The sequence below is a fragment of the Triplophysa dalaica genome, chromosome 23, assembly GCF_015846415.1.
Source record: "Triplophysa dalaica isolate WHDGS20190420 chromosome 23, ASM1584641v1, whole genome shotgun sequence".
Classification (NCBI taxonomy): domain Eukaryota; kingdom Metazoa; phylum Chordata; class Actinopteri; order Cypriniformes; family Nemacheilidae; genus Triplophysa; species Triplophysa dalaica.
In genome coordinates, this window is record NC_079564.1 from 4,689,693 (window position 1) to 4,704,758 (window position 15,066).

Below are 15,066 nucleotides of genomic sequence, written 5' to 3' on the forward strand. Positions count from 1 at the left end.
CTGTAACAGCAGTGCTCTAAACGGTTACATTTAAAGATCTGTATATATAGCATGCTTTCAATACTGTACATCCACCCTTTTCGCTGTGCTCATTGTAAAGGAAAAAGCACTCTTCCAAATGACTGATACATCATCTGAAGTCATTAGCGTGCTGAATTTTTAAACAGCTGTGTGTTTGTAAAATGTGAAATAATGATGGTGAGCCACAGTGGCACACCCCCGCCCTTCCCAGCAGCCCCAGTCGGCTGCCTTCTGTCACATGCCATTCACATCCAGAGGCCAAGCGTACCACATCCTCTCTGATTGGGCATGAATATTTAATTGGGCGTCTCCAAATGATCCTATTTGTCATTCAAAACTGGTGTGTCATGAATGCCGTTTGAGTTGTAGTCGCTGGAAGAAAATTCCTCGGGCGCCAAAGCTGGCGATTGATTTCCTCTGGGTGCCGTAGAGCGTTTGTAATTGGATAAAATGTGGTGTTCCTGCGGGGTGGCGCTATAAAGTTCTCACTTTTGGCGTTGGAGTCTGTTCTTACTGTTAAAGACATTGCATTGTGTTTTGGTTTTCTTCCACAAGTGTTTAAAGTCAAAAAGAGCTGCCCGACCAATCTGAACACAATGTCCTTCATAACCAGCATTGTAAACCAGGTATGCTTCAGGTCCTATTTAAACATGTTTTCCAACTAAACAGTAGTTTTGGGGCAAAAATATCAAAACATTTTTTATCAAAATTCATTGTTGCACCAATATTTTGTATTATGTACCCTGTAAACAAATCAGTTATCAATATTTATTCAGGGACGTACAAACCCACAGACAGGAAACCAAATAAAGAAAAAGAAAAACTATTAGCAAGGTGCATAACCTTTCATATATTTTCCCTTACGTTATAGGTTCCTAATATAAGATATATGACTTTCATTTCGCATCTATTTTTGTAGGAAGAGGCATTTTTATTAAGGTATTAATGTTTACATTTCAAATGATATGAAATGTCATGTGTTTTTTTCTGTGGAGTGCTCTTGGATTGATTCGATTTTCTTTTTTCGAACAGGCTGCAGGTATTTCAAGTCCTATCTTTTATGTGTGTGATGTTGTCAGGATCAAAGCAAAACGAGAAAAGTTCATGTTGTTGAATTGAATAGACAAAAAAATCCTTGGAAATTTTGTCTATTCATAGTATGACTGTGACCATTCAGAGGGAAAATATAACTTTATATAATGAAAAAAACAAAGCAGTTTTTGCATTGTTTTAGGTTATGCATTTTTCTTACTGAATATTCAGTTTGACTTGAAAATAAATCCATTCTAGAGGTCAATGGTTTGTATTAAAGCTTAAATCGCCTAAAACAGTGTAAGCCCAGATCACACAAGATTTCACACCTGAGCTCTTTATCAGGCTGACAGACGCCGCCGTCGTAGCCAACGTAATGCGACATCGGTGCAGAACGCGTCTGAACCACAGCGGTGAACTATGAGTTATGCTTTTAATAAGAGTACTGCTGTTGGATGCTGTGAATTATTCGCCGGCAATAATGAGTTTTTGTGCTCGTTTGTTTGACTTTTGAGGGAACGTTTTAAAGCCACGCTACGCCGGCTCTTACAAATGCATCCCGACCACGCATTCGAGTATCAGTCATTCATTCCAAGCGGGAAAACAGACTCATACAATCAGCATTTGAATAAGGCCCTCGCAAAAAGCATTTAACACGTGCTTGGCTGGGAACACTGTGTCTCTGCGCCCTTGTTCTGTCAAGGTTTTCGTCGTTCCGCACATTCTGTGAATTTAGAGACCGCTATTGAGGCACTCTGGCCTTAATTCAAGGCTGTCTAATGAAGAGAGATGTTGCTCCAACCTCTTGCTTTTCAGAGCGAGGACTTCCTTTAGTCACATGTCAGTCAGCGGGTGATTACTGTCAGAATGGGGCTGTTAGACAAGATGTGAGCGAGGGTGAAAAATACCGGGAACAGAACCAACCTGAACTAACCTTGTAATGTGGCGTTATCACAAAGTTTTCTTTCTGCACGGCTCGTGCATGACTGGAATTGTAACTCCTGTATGCATCTGAGGAGAGACCCATCAACATTGGTGGACTACAGCAGTTTGCAACTGAGGTGGGGCTCCGTTGCAAATATGCAATATTTAGTATTTGAATGATTTCATTAGATGGATACGATAGATATTAACAGGAAGTGTAAAAAATATACAGTATAGAAAACACTTCATTTACTTTTGTCATTTCAAACCTGTACGACTATCTTTCATCTGCACAACACAAAACAAGATATTTTGAAGAAAATCTGAACAACGGCCTTACCCATTCTCTTTTGATGTATGGACACTGTATGCTTTTCCTGTAGCTTAGAGGTTCGATCCCAGGGGTTACACATAATTAGAAATATATGTGTAGTATAATGCAAGTTCAGTCTTTTTGGATAAAAGCAAATGTAAATGGACCCAAAACCAAAGTCAATAGGTACCGCCATAGTCCGGTTACCAACGTTCTTCACAATTAATTATTTCGTGTTCTGCAGACAAGATAGGTTTGACATGACAGTTAGAGAAGGATGACAGAATTGTCATTTTTCGTTGAACCCTTTGTCACAACATTAGATTTCTACTACACGGTTACGTTGGCCACAAGTTTGTAACCAAATGGTCTCATAGATGAAACATGAGCAGAACAAAATATTGTGTAAATCGTTCGTAAAGTCGTTCTGAGGAAATTTTCGGATTCATGACAATGTTCGTATTTTAAAAATGTTAGTTGGTACGAAAGAAATTCACACCTTCTCTATACCACGTGTAAGAATCCGGGAAGGTCTTAATTTGCAAATGTTTCATGAATGAGGCCCATTGTGTTTTTTCTGAATTCCGCAGTACATTTTATTTGTGCTTTTTAAACAAATCGTGATTACGATTGCAAAATGCATCTTTATAAATGTAGGCGGGAAATTATTAGGGACAGAAGGGATGTCAGAGGGGGTCAGATTCAACATTATCGTTCCCATGTAGGCTTCATAGCTCAAGATGTCAGGGGCATGTGCGCTAACTGCTACATCACAGCTCCAAAAGACTCGGAAGGAGAAAATCGTTCTTACCATCGCGATCATGTTTGCAATTTATTTTCATTCCCTTATCTCCATATCATGAGCTTTATACAAATCTGGTTTTAGTCAGAATAAATTTGTATTGTCATTTTTGGGGCTTTCCTGAGTGAAAATCCTTGTGTGCCGTCAGGTAGATGGATGGACTGAATTTTGAGGGAAATTTGCAAGTAAATGAGTAACTCGTTGGATTGCTTAAGGGTTGTTTCTCCTAAAAAAATATGTTGAAGAAGTGTTCCCTTTTGGTACCTGTCAGAATAGTGTGTATTAGTATCAGTCAGGTATGTTTGAATGCTGTGGTTCATTCCATGTTTCGTCAGATGCCATGTGCTGTCATGAAGAAGTTGTGTGTTGAGTTAAATGAAGACAGAATTTTTTACATTTCTAAGAAATGTTCCTTAAAGATGCAACCGTTTGGAAAAACCAAAGAAGTGGCTGATCTTTCATGTCAAAAGCGCAAAAAAAATATGAACCACATTTCATGTTAGGGGAAAAACTAAAGAAGCGAGCAGGGAGTGCTCAAAACCATACGGCGAGCACTTTTGCAGGAAATAGATCTTTGAATAGACTTGTTGGCTCTTCTTGTGCTTTGGGTTTTTTACGGATGAGGGTCACGCTTAAACGATACGCTGTTAAAGTAAAATTTGCTAAACTTGTTTGCTCATCCTTTCCATCCTATAAAAAGAAAGTTAGAACTTCAGGTTTGATCAACTTAGTTTTGTGCTTATTTGCTCAGGAGTTCTGTCGCTGTCATTGTTGTGGGCGTTATGCGGCACACTGTTGAGTGCAAATGAATGATTAGTTAATTAAAGGAATAGCTAATTAAAGACATAACAATGTGTGGGTTTGACCCATGATTCTGTTCATGTGTGCGCTTCATAAAAACTAATTTAAACTTATCTGACAGACGCAAACAAACTCCATTTGTTGCCGTTGGTTTTTCATGAACTGAATGTCAGATAATACAAATAAATAGAATATCATGGTGAAATAAAGGAAGTTATATTCATAAGTAACGAAAAGGCCAAAATAAGTTTTCATTCCAAGCATCCCAAATCCAACAGGTGACTTGAGAGGGATAGTTCACCCAAAAATGAAAGTTCTGTCATCATTAACTCACCTTCAGATTGTTCCAAACCTGTAAAAGCGTCTTTGTTCTGCTGAACTGAACACAAAGGAGGATATTTGGAAGAATGTCACTAAACCCGCCACATTGACTCCCATAGTATTTATTTTTCCTACTATTGTAGTTAATGGGGAGTGAACTGTCCAATAAAAGTATTAATGTTTTTTTGTCGTTTTTCATTTTTTTATTGCAACATTTGCAGAATTTCATTAATTTTTATATATTGTGCAGCCGTACATGCTTGTACAATGTAGTTTTTTTTAGATTCTGGGAAATAATATTTTTCTGGAATCAAAATTTTCAACCTAAACTGTTTTCTGGAATTCAACATTTTCACAAGCAAGAAGACGAGTCATTTATTCCTATTCAGACATGCGAGTTGAAAGTAAATCAATTATTTCATTAAAAAAGAAGCGTGCATGTTACGATCTTATATAACAAACCTTCCGTGGCTCTTCTGAAAGCTTCGGGGTTTCTCGTGAATGTATATGAGAGTATTTCAACAAAGAATGTGTTTTAGAAACCGCTCGCTCTTACAGTGTCTCGCCTGAGGGTTTATTTTTCTTTACCTTAAGCTAGTTGTTTGCAATTCTAACAGGCATTCAGAAGTTGTGTGTTTTTTTAAACCGCCTTCTGGGAGCTGCAACTATTAGCACGACAGTTCATTTCCACCCACCTTTGTCACATGACCCCACCTGTTCCACACCATCACCAAAGGCTAAAAAAGGAAGCGACGTGGCATGCTAAGTTTCATTACCCACTGACAGATAAGAGGAGCAATTACAAAAGCCTCTATCGTGAGCCGCCCACCTCTGCCGTGACTTATTAGACATCTCTGTCTGGGTGGCACTTCCTCTCTACTTAAATGTAAGAGGTCAGTCTGGTTATCGAGCCGATAATTAGATAACCTGAGAAAGAGCGGCTATATCGCGGCCCACCGTCATTCAGTGACCGCTCCTGTAGTCGGCCTGCAATCAGAGATAACTTGGTGTCTTTTTTCAATTACGGGAGAGACGTGGAGTTGGTGTACAGAGGAGGAGAAGCACATTAGCATCTTTAGAGGAGTTTCATTCACTCCCACATCTGTGCCAAAGGCGTGCCAGTTTCAGTTTCTGTTCGCCCTTAATGTGTTGATTAAAAAACCTCAATGCTAATTATCTTTTCTCCTACCTTTACCCTTCAGTTCGGACTTTGAACTTGTGAGACTAATTGGCTTTTGTGGAGGCAAAAGTTTTAAGTACTTGTTCACCCCAACATGAAAATGGTCATTTTTTTGTCAGCTTTGAAGGGGGTAGCTCAGTGGTAAGAGCATTGCGTTAACAACGTAAGGTTTTTAGTTCGATCCCAGGGGATTGCACATACATGTATAAATGTATAGGATAATGCAATGTAAGTCGCTTTGGATAAGAGCGTCTGCCAAATGCATAATGTAAATATTAATTTCAGTGTTTAAATAAAATGTATCATTTCAAATAAGTTTGTCAAATTATAGTTCAAACTTGAAGCATTATCATATTGCATATAGTAGATCACATTCTTAAGCAAGGTGTTGCAATACATTTCCAATATCGCACAACCCTAGTTTAAACTAGCGCTTTCACAATATCTGATTTTTGCTTCACGGTTATCGTGGTCAAACCTCATTGCACGCTGTTATAACGGTATCTATTTCAACTCCTCGCTTTTGAAAAACGAACAAATAATGCTTTCAGTCAAATTTATCTTAAATTTTATTTTTTGTTTTCTCCTTTTTTTGGCCAACAAATCGCACTTAAAAGTTGAGCTTTCCTGTAGCTAAGTGGTAAGAGCATTGCGCTAACAATGCTAAAGTCGTGGGTTAGATCCCAGGGGATTTCACATACTTAGAAACAAATGTATAGGTTAATGCAATGTAAGTCGCTTTGGATAAAAGCGTCTGCCAATTGCATAAATTTAAATATATAAAATTTAAGTGTTTGAAACTTGATAGATTTTTGGGCCCTTTAGGCAAAACTTTAAACTGGTGTAAATTATTTACAATATCATCAAATGTGTGTAATTAACACGATATCGCTAGATCGTGTCTTTTAAGATCACGGTTATCAACATTACCGGGATGTTTATGACACCACTTGTTCGAATGTGCATTTTCTCTTTTAAAGTGTATTCTAAAATGTTTTTGTTTGTTTTTTACATTTTAATGTTACAATGTAATATTTAATTTCTTTCTTTATATTTGCATAGTCTATAGAGTCTATTGACTTATAGAAAACCATTAAACCTGAGATACAATTTTATATAATTCCTGCTATTCTGGTTTCTAGAACATCACGTCAGTTGATCGGCGAAAGTGCTCTGCTGTCACATCTTTGGAGCTAATGTACCCCAGGCACCTTTTACCTCTGTGAATTCCTAAACCCATCATTCAGATGAAGCCATGCTGATCTCTGTAGAGATGAGATCGCACCTTGAATTTCCGCATTGCTTGTTTCATTGAAACCGCAATAATAGCACAGTCTCTTAACTGCTCTCAGGGATTATTAAAAATGCATTGTCATATAGCAATTTGGGCTTCACAGTTCATGAAACTCATGAATAAGTGTATTAATACCACCTATATTGTATTAACAATGCAGGCTTTTACGTATGGATCTGGCTAATCTTATTAAGAAGACAAAGCGTCAGCCCTCCCGTTTTACAACTTGTAATGGATATAACGCCACAGGCGCCTCATTAATGCCTGTTTGGATAACTCGCTGTGTTTTTTATGTATCTGCTAACTATCTTTGTGTTGATGTCTTCATCTGCGTCGAAGGCGAGAATGAATGAGTTTCTGTAATTTCTTATGTCTTTGTGCTCTCATTTAGTTCTTGTTCTGAGGATCTGAATGGCTTCTTTGAGGCGCCTTTGTCTTGGCGCTTCTGAGTGGGCATTGGTTTTTATATTCATGTGTGTAATGGATTTGCTATATTTCCTCCAGCATATTAGGAGCATTTTGGACTTTGTGTTGGTGTTTGTGTACTGGGCAGACTATCAAATCTTGTGGTGTATCAGAAAGAGTTTCTTAATGGAGACATTGAGCAATTTGGACTGGAATGTGAAAGTTGCCTCTAAATGACCATCAAAGTTATGGATGCTGGTTTGATAGTGTTTCTTTTCTAGGATAAAAAAAGCAAGATTGCTTTGTTCAACTAGTTGAAGGACCTTGCTGGTTAACTAGTAGCACTGATCAGCAAACAGCCATGCTTTTTTTCTGCAGAAATTGTACTTTTACAAACATACAGTACATATATAGGGATCCTATATATGGATATATAATTGAAGGAATATTAGTATTTGATTGATCATTACAATTATTTATCAATTATTTGATTAATCATTAGTATCACCAAATGTAATCGAGTCCACCCTGTACCAACAGCTGGAACAGTACATGATGTACACTACGGAGTTACACTATTGATTTATTGTTAACATCAGTTTTACATTAGTACTACTTTACTTTTTACATCTATACAGGTATTCAGGCAAATGAGTGTTCCTCAAAAAAAGGATCCTGATCTCCCACCTCCGGATCAAATGGTGGAGACCTACCACTCAGTATTGCTCTGATTGGCTGTGGCCCCACCAGTATCAGCTACACCTCCGTCCTGGCCGCCTGGGGTACGATGACATCACTATTTTTCATAAGCAGAAGTTCATTGGAGGACTGAGGTGTGTAATTACTCCGACCTGCGGTTCATGCTCAAAATTCTCATCCTGTATCTAAGCCGGTCCACTAAAGGGCATTGTTGATCCGGCCAGCCGCAATCAATATGGGGCACATTCTAGAAGGTCAGAATAATTAATGAATGTTCTCCGTAATTGGGAATATTCATCTCTCAAATGCCGAGTTGGGATGAGGTTATCAATTACGTGCTCTTGTATCTTCACCGTTGTTTAGTCTAACCAGCATGTCGATCGCACGCAGAGGGTCTTGAATGCCCAATAGGGTAGAAGAGACTAGAAATGAGACCCTTTGGTTTGCATTGGCATTTAGACCACCCCAACCGGAGACCCCAAAACGGAGAGAATTTCAGAGACGGTACTCTCGTCTCTTTGAGGAACTCCTTTTATCTGTTTCTCGGTTCATTTTCTCCTCTCTTGTTCTTTGCAGCTCTTCCGAGATCCCGCAATTCTGCCTGCCGTACGTCGCGGTTCAGTTTGAGGTGGATTTGATGAAAGATCTGGGAGTCAAGGTAATGAAAGCCATCTCACCCCCAATCCTCTTCTCCGTGGCCCCGCGCACCCCCGCCTGCCCCCTTTGAAGCCTGGGAAGCGCAGGGGTCTCGGAGAGGCTCAGCGGTCCAAATGTCAGCCGCATTAATAAAGAACAATTAAAAGTTGCATTAGGGGTGGCAGACAGAGGCGAGGCTGCACCTCAGGGCTGTGTGCACTTGTCTGTTTGTTTCCTGAACACTTCAGCTGCGGGAAAGGGCAATCAATAGTCGTCATCCGGCACACCTGCTCAGGATTCATTTCACACAGGAAATTCTTTTTTCCTTTCTGCAGAGTTCCTGGAGATCTAGAGATGATGAGATGATGAGGAGGGGGAGAGATGACACATTTGCATGGCCCTTCAGTTCCTATAAACAGATACAGGAGCGAGGGGAGTTCATGTTTGAGCTCTGAAGGAGGACAGAGACTCTTTAGACCAGGTTTTCCGCTGACACAAGAAGGATTTGAACACGCCCTCCTGTCATGCTAAAAAGACACGATTTTACACTTCTTTCTCTGTTTCTTTTCCCTTGTTATATTTCTCTATTTTACATTTTGACATATTTCATCTGTTTTTTCTTTCCTCCCTCTCTTTCTTTCTTTCTTTTGTTTGATTTTTTTTTACTTTCAGGTGTTGTTTTTCTTTCCTTTGTCACATTTATGTGTTAAGTTTTTTTATTATATTTGTTAGTTTTCTTTGTTAGTTTCCCTTGTTTCTTTTATTTGTTTCTTTGGTTTTCTTTGTTTTGTTAGTTTCCCTTGTTAGTTTCTTTCATTTGTTACATCCCAATTTGTTGCTTTCTTTTTATGACCTTACTCGTTTCTTTCTTTAAAAATGATTTCTTTCTTCGTTTCATTTTTGTTTCTTTATTTTCCCTTCCTCTTTCCTTTTTTACTGTTTTATTCTTTCTTTCTGCTTATTTATAAATTTTCTCATTTGTTTTTTGATTAGTTCCTTCTTCTCTCAAAGTACAGAGACTTTCTCACCAAGGTTTTTGCTGACATGAGAAGGATTCAGAGGCGCCCTCCCACAATCTCAGACAGACATGATTTTACGCGTCTTTAAATGAGCTTCTCGTCTTTTCTGGAGCTTTTCTGAGGTTTGCCGCTATTGATATGCCTTGTTTGAACTCTTTTTCAGATCATCTGTGACAGAGGACTTGGCCAGGATGAAATGATGCTCCTCTCGGTAAAGGAGGAGGGATACAAAGCCGTGTTCCTTGGAATTGGTCAGTTTATATACATTTTCACGCTTTGTCTTGTTGTCTATTATGTGGACAGGCAACAAAATACAATTTATATACAGGAATGAGGTAGAAAGGCACATTTTCTCTCTGAAAATAGTCGGGGCCTTCGTGTCTGTTTGTTAATGGCTGTAGATGATCCACTTGACAATGTCTCCCCCTCTCCCTCATCTCACCCCACACCCCTCCCTGAGCTGCTGCTGGTTTGACGTGCTGAACTAATAGCTCACGGTTGGGCTGCCCACCACTGCTCAATGGAGCACACCATGCTTTCTCCTCAGATCCCTCAGCCCTGTTCTTATCCCACTGAGCTGTTCTCTGTCGTCTCATGCTGACCCATGATGCTCCCAAAGCATCTTCTCAGAGTCCACATCCTTCCTTCCTTCCTTCCTTGCTTCGTTCCTTCCTATCTCCAACCCTTTCTTTCTTTCCTACCTCCAACCCTTTCTTTCATTCCTTCCTTCCTTCCTCCTTCCAACCCTTTCTTTCTTTCTTTCTTTCTTTCTTTCAATCTTTGCTTCTTTCCTTCCTTCCTTCCACCCTCCAACCGTTTATTCCTTTCTTTCTTTCTTGACCTTCTTCCTTCCTTCCTTCCTTCTTTCCTTCCTCCGTCCCTTTCCTTCCTTCCTTCCTCCAACCCTTTCTTTCTTTCTTTCTTTCTTTCTTTCTTTCTTCCTTTCCTTCCTCCAACCCTTTCTTTCCTTCCTTTCCTTTCCTTCCACCCTCCAACCCTTTATTCCTTTCTTTCTTTCTTTCTTGCCCTTCTTCCTTCCTTCCTTCCTTCCTTCCTTCCTTCCTTCTTTCCTTCCTCCGTCCCTTTCTTTCCTTCCTTCCTTTCTTCCTCAAACTCTTTCTTTCTTCTTTCCTTTCCTTCCTCCGTCCCTTTCTTTCCTTCCTTCCTTCCTCCAACCCTTTCTTTCTTTCTTTCTTCCTTTCCTTCCTACAACCCTTTTCTTTCCTTCCTTCCTTCCTTCCTTCCTTCCTTCCTTCCTTCCTTCCTTCCTCCAACCCTTTCTTTCCTTCTTTTCCTTTCCTTCCACCCTCCAACCCTTTATTCCTTTCTTTCTTTCTTTCTTTCTTGCCCTTCTTCCTTCCTTCCTTCCTTCTTTCCTTCCTCCTTCCCTTTCTTTCTTTCCTTCCTTCCTTCCTCCAACCCTTTCTTCCTTTCTTTCTTTCTTTCTTCCTTTCCTTCCTTCCTCCAACCCTTTCCTTCCTTCCTTCCTTCCTTCCTCCCCCCAACCCTTTCTTTCTTTCAATCTTTCTTTCTTTATTTCTTTCAATCTTTCTTTCTTTCCTTCCTTCCTTCCTTCCACCCTCCAACTCTTTATTCCTTTTTTTCTTTCTTTCTTTCTTTCTTTCTTTCTTTCTTTCTTTCTTTCTTTCTTTCTTTCCGTCCTCCAACCCTTTCTTTCCTTCCTTCTTTCCTTCCTTCCACCCTCCAACCCTTTATTCCTTTCTTTCTTTCCCTTCTTCCTTCCTTCCGTCCTTCCTCCCTTCTTTCCTTCCTCCAACCCTTTCTTTATTTCTTTCTTTCCTTCCTCCAACCCTTTCTTTCCTTCCTTTCCTTTCCTTCCACCCTCCAACCCTTTATTCCTTCCTTTTTCTTCTTTCTTTCTTTCTTTCTTTCTTTCCTTCTTCCAACTCTTTCTTTCTTTCATACTTTTTTTCCTTCCTTAGTTTCTATCTCTCCTTACTTTTCTGTAACAGAGCATTACATAAGATGTGACCTTTCACCATTGGAATCAAATTATGTTTATCATATTGACTCCAACAGTGAGAAGTTTACTTTACCTTTTTATTTTTAAACTATGTTTACCAAGTGCTGCCTTCATTCTCAGAGTTATTATTTTTTCCTTCTTCTCTTTCAGAGCCAAACAACAAAAGTATTCTTATGAGATGATATCTTCTGGCTATATGTGTTACACAATTCTGTGTTGCTCATTAAACTTAATCAAAGAGACTCTTCTTTACAACGTAAAGCATTTCTAATTATGACTCCTAGCCTAAGAAACTTATATCTGCTAAACTAAAATAAATGTGCTTGTAACATAATGTAATTTCCTATAGAAAGAAATTAAACCGCGATTACGCTGCCTCCGCGTTGATCTTAGAATTTTGCGTATCGCCTGAAGCCGGCAATGGTCTTATTTTGCCGACAGAATGAGGAGAAGAATTTGTATAATTTATTGTTTCCAATATCTCTTAATGCCGGCATCCTAATTACGAGGCTTTCACGTGGAGCGTTTTTGGATTTCTCTACAAAGGGATGTAAAGGAATTTAAACTCGGGGAGAAATTAAAGCGCCGAGTGTTTGCAATTAATTTCTGTAATTTCACATGAGTCCTTTGCGGTCTTTTTAAATGTCATCCACTCACATGATTGACATGCTAATTTCTCCCTGGCAATATGCAAAAATATGCTAAGTGGAAGGCAGGTTGAGGGAGTCAGATAACAGCATTGTTTGTAGGCTTCAGGCCCAGAAGTCAGTCGCTCGGGTTCAGTGGTTTTAAGGAGCGAATTAACCCGTGCGGCTCCGTGCAGCGATGAGGTCTGCAATCTTTGGCTCAGATTTTTCGGCATGTCCTGTTTCCTTTCATTGTCACCATCATGCCAACAAAAACAAATCACTGAAAAAAGTTATACTAATGAGTCCATTTTAGGCATATTTTACCCACAATGCACTGGAAGCTTTGTGGGTAAAATAACCCACAAAATGTGAGCGAACGACAGATTATGTGTTTTCAAAGATGGACCGATCGATACCAGAGCGGACGTAATATAGACACTCAGCAAGCACTTGTAAGACTAAGATGTTTCTGGAAAAAGGCAAAAAGCTTGAAGTTTTTAAAAGCTGTAGGATCAATAGTTGGGAAGAGTTGGCCGCTGTGATTGTTGCTGCTTAGACTCGTCAATATGAGGTCATATTTATTACACGGTACAAATGACCCGTCATTTGTGTGGGCTTTTCAAATCCCACCCGAACTCTAAGAATGTTTTTTCTCATTTTGACATTCATTACAATAGGTTCTGTTTAAAATGAGAAGTAATATTGATTGTTTTGTTTTCTGGAATTTCTTATTTCTGACAAACAAAATTACCACCTGAAGTATAAGCACTTAAAGGAATAGTTATCCAAAAAAGAAAACAATATAATTTTTTTTATATAAACAATTAGTAATTTTAAATTTTCTTCTTAAGCAAACCACGGATGTTTAAAATAATGTTTTTACTTCTTACACTGGGATTGTAAAATGATCTTCTCCAGCCTCTGTCAGAAAATAACCATGACCGTCACAGGTGTATTTAAAATGTCCTGAAGACCAGCTCTCCATTGTCATATCCTAAAAAAGGCATTAAAAGCCCATAACTTGATTTTTTTTTATTTTAGTTTGGAGTATACAACATGAGTTTTTAATGCGTTTGCATCCTTGAGAAGCTCGAGAAAGAGTCACGATCCAATATGAACTGAAATCCCAAAGAAGTGCTTTTAAAAATACACATCTTGGTTTTGAAGAGGCGAGTTAATAATAACATCTTCGTTTTTGGATGAACTTTTTCTTTAGCATACTGTTCTTGAATTCTGCATTTTTAGATTTGCCAAAGTTACTTGCCTTCTCTAAGCTATTTAAAACGAGTATAAAGCTGTCAAACAAAACCTCAAATCTGTGGATTTCAGAGGAGTGATGTGCTATTACTTAGTAATTGGAGCAATGGAAGAGAAAAAATAATAAAACACATACCAATATCAAACGGACATACATTATAGGAATGACCCAAGACATTTCTTGGGAAGCGTGGCCTCTTTTTGCTTGGGACAGTTGCCACGTAGCGACCACCTGGAACCCCTTAGCAAACAGTCAGAGGATGTTATCTGGCAACCACCCAAGTCGCCTGGCAGCGAGTTTTCTTCGGGCAAACATCATTCTTTGTTCTCAGTTATCGTTATGCATAAGGGTCAGAGGGCACAGGGACTGCCGGGCAAGTTAAAGTCAAAGAGTTTGATCCTCCCGCCTCCCCACCAGATGCCCATCAATAAGCCCTGTTTAACTCGGGGGTTCTGCTCTCTGGGTGATGTATAATTTTGGATTTTTCACGGGTAAAACGCTCTTGGCTGCAAGCGTACCCTACGGAAGCTCAAGGCAGGGATCACTGCTGAAGAAAATGTGATGCAGCGGGAGATAAATGGAGACGCGTTACTTACAAAGAGCGCCGTCACAAACCCTTGCGCTTTTGTAAAACCCACTTTATCAAGCCAAATGGTGAAGCCTCATGATCTTTGTTTTGGTGATCATCGTATTTTCACATGTGATGCGCAGTGCAAGGTCTTTTTCATATCTTGGGTTTTGTGTTCTTGTTACACTTTTCTTCCCCAAGCTTCTGTTGATAAAGTGAAGAACGTTTTCTTACCCCTCAAATAAACAAAAGCAACTTTTATATCTCTTGACTGATAAGACCGAAGCACCATATATGAAACACATACTCAGAGACTGTTTGTGAAGTCTATTTGGAGTATTTTTGTACATAGTTCATTAGTCCTGACAGCTTCGGTTTGTGGAAATAGCATGATATCGTCAGGATACCATTGCAGCTGTTTAGCGGGTGGAACCGATCTGTCCGACATCCACTAATGAGAATCATTCTTTTACACTAAGACCAATGTGTGATATAACACCTCCAAAGAGTGTAAATGTAAGTGTATGAAGATGTGTATTTAGTGACACCAATCATATATTTTATATATAAGTATATGAAATTATTTATAGTATAAATAGTTGTTTTATGTCTGAATGGATGAGCGACTATAGCAAGAATTTTCAAGACATTGTGAAGAAGCTGATAAACACACGACTGTGATCACAGTTTAATTCTATATCGATGTGCCAAGTTGCTTTGCAGCTTGGCAACCGTAAGGACGGTAGGCTATTGTTTTGGATCATTATTAATAATAGATGTATTTTTATTGAACCTCGTTGTTTCTAGCACAGTGTTAAAAAGTCACGAGAGACAGCGTGTTGTTATGATTTACAGGTACACGGTTTATTACATTTGATATATATTTATGCATTTGGAGACACTTATCTTCAATAAAGTGACTAACGGTGAATTCAATGCACGTATTTGATCCGTATGTGCATTCTCAACGTGCATTTTATCAAAAGCGTTTAATACAATTGCAAAACTTGTACACAAATTGTTTGTATCCATACTGTAAGTAAGTGAAGGCCAGTGTTGCGACATTCTTCAAAATATCTTCTTTTGTGTTCTTCAGAAGAAAGAGAGTCATACATGTTTGGATTGATATGAGGGGGAATGATGTGTTGAATTTGTGATTTTAGGTTGAAATTAGAAGCCA

General features: G+C 38.9%; 1 protein-coding gene across 1 annotated transcript in view; it reads left to right on the plus strand.

The window, feature by feature from the left end:
- Positions 1–2,057: 2,057 nt before the first annotated feature.
- dpyda.1 (dihydropyrimidine dehydrogenase a, tandem duplicate 1) overlaps positions 2,058–15,066 on the plus strand; it is a gene marked incomplete at its 5' end in the record, with an annotated part of 91,908 nt that continues 78,899 nt past the window's right edge. Inside the window, 6 exon segments of the mRNA XM_056737617.1 lie at positions 2,058–2,114; positions 7,732–7,804; positions 7,807–7,863; positions 7,866–7,926; positions 8,369–8,450; positions 9,611–9,698. Of these exon segments, the coding sequence (XP_056593595.1) occupies positions 2,058–2,114; positions 7,732–7,804; positions 7,807–7,863; positions 7,866–7,926; positions 8,369–8,450; positions 9,611–9,698 (418 nt within the window).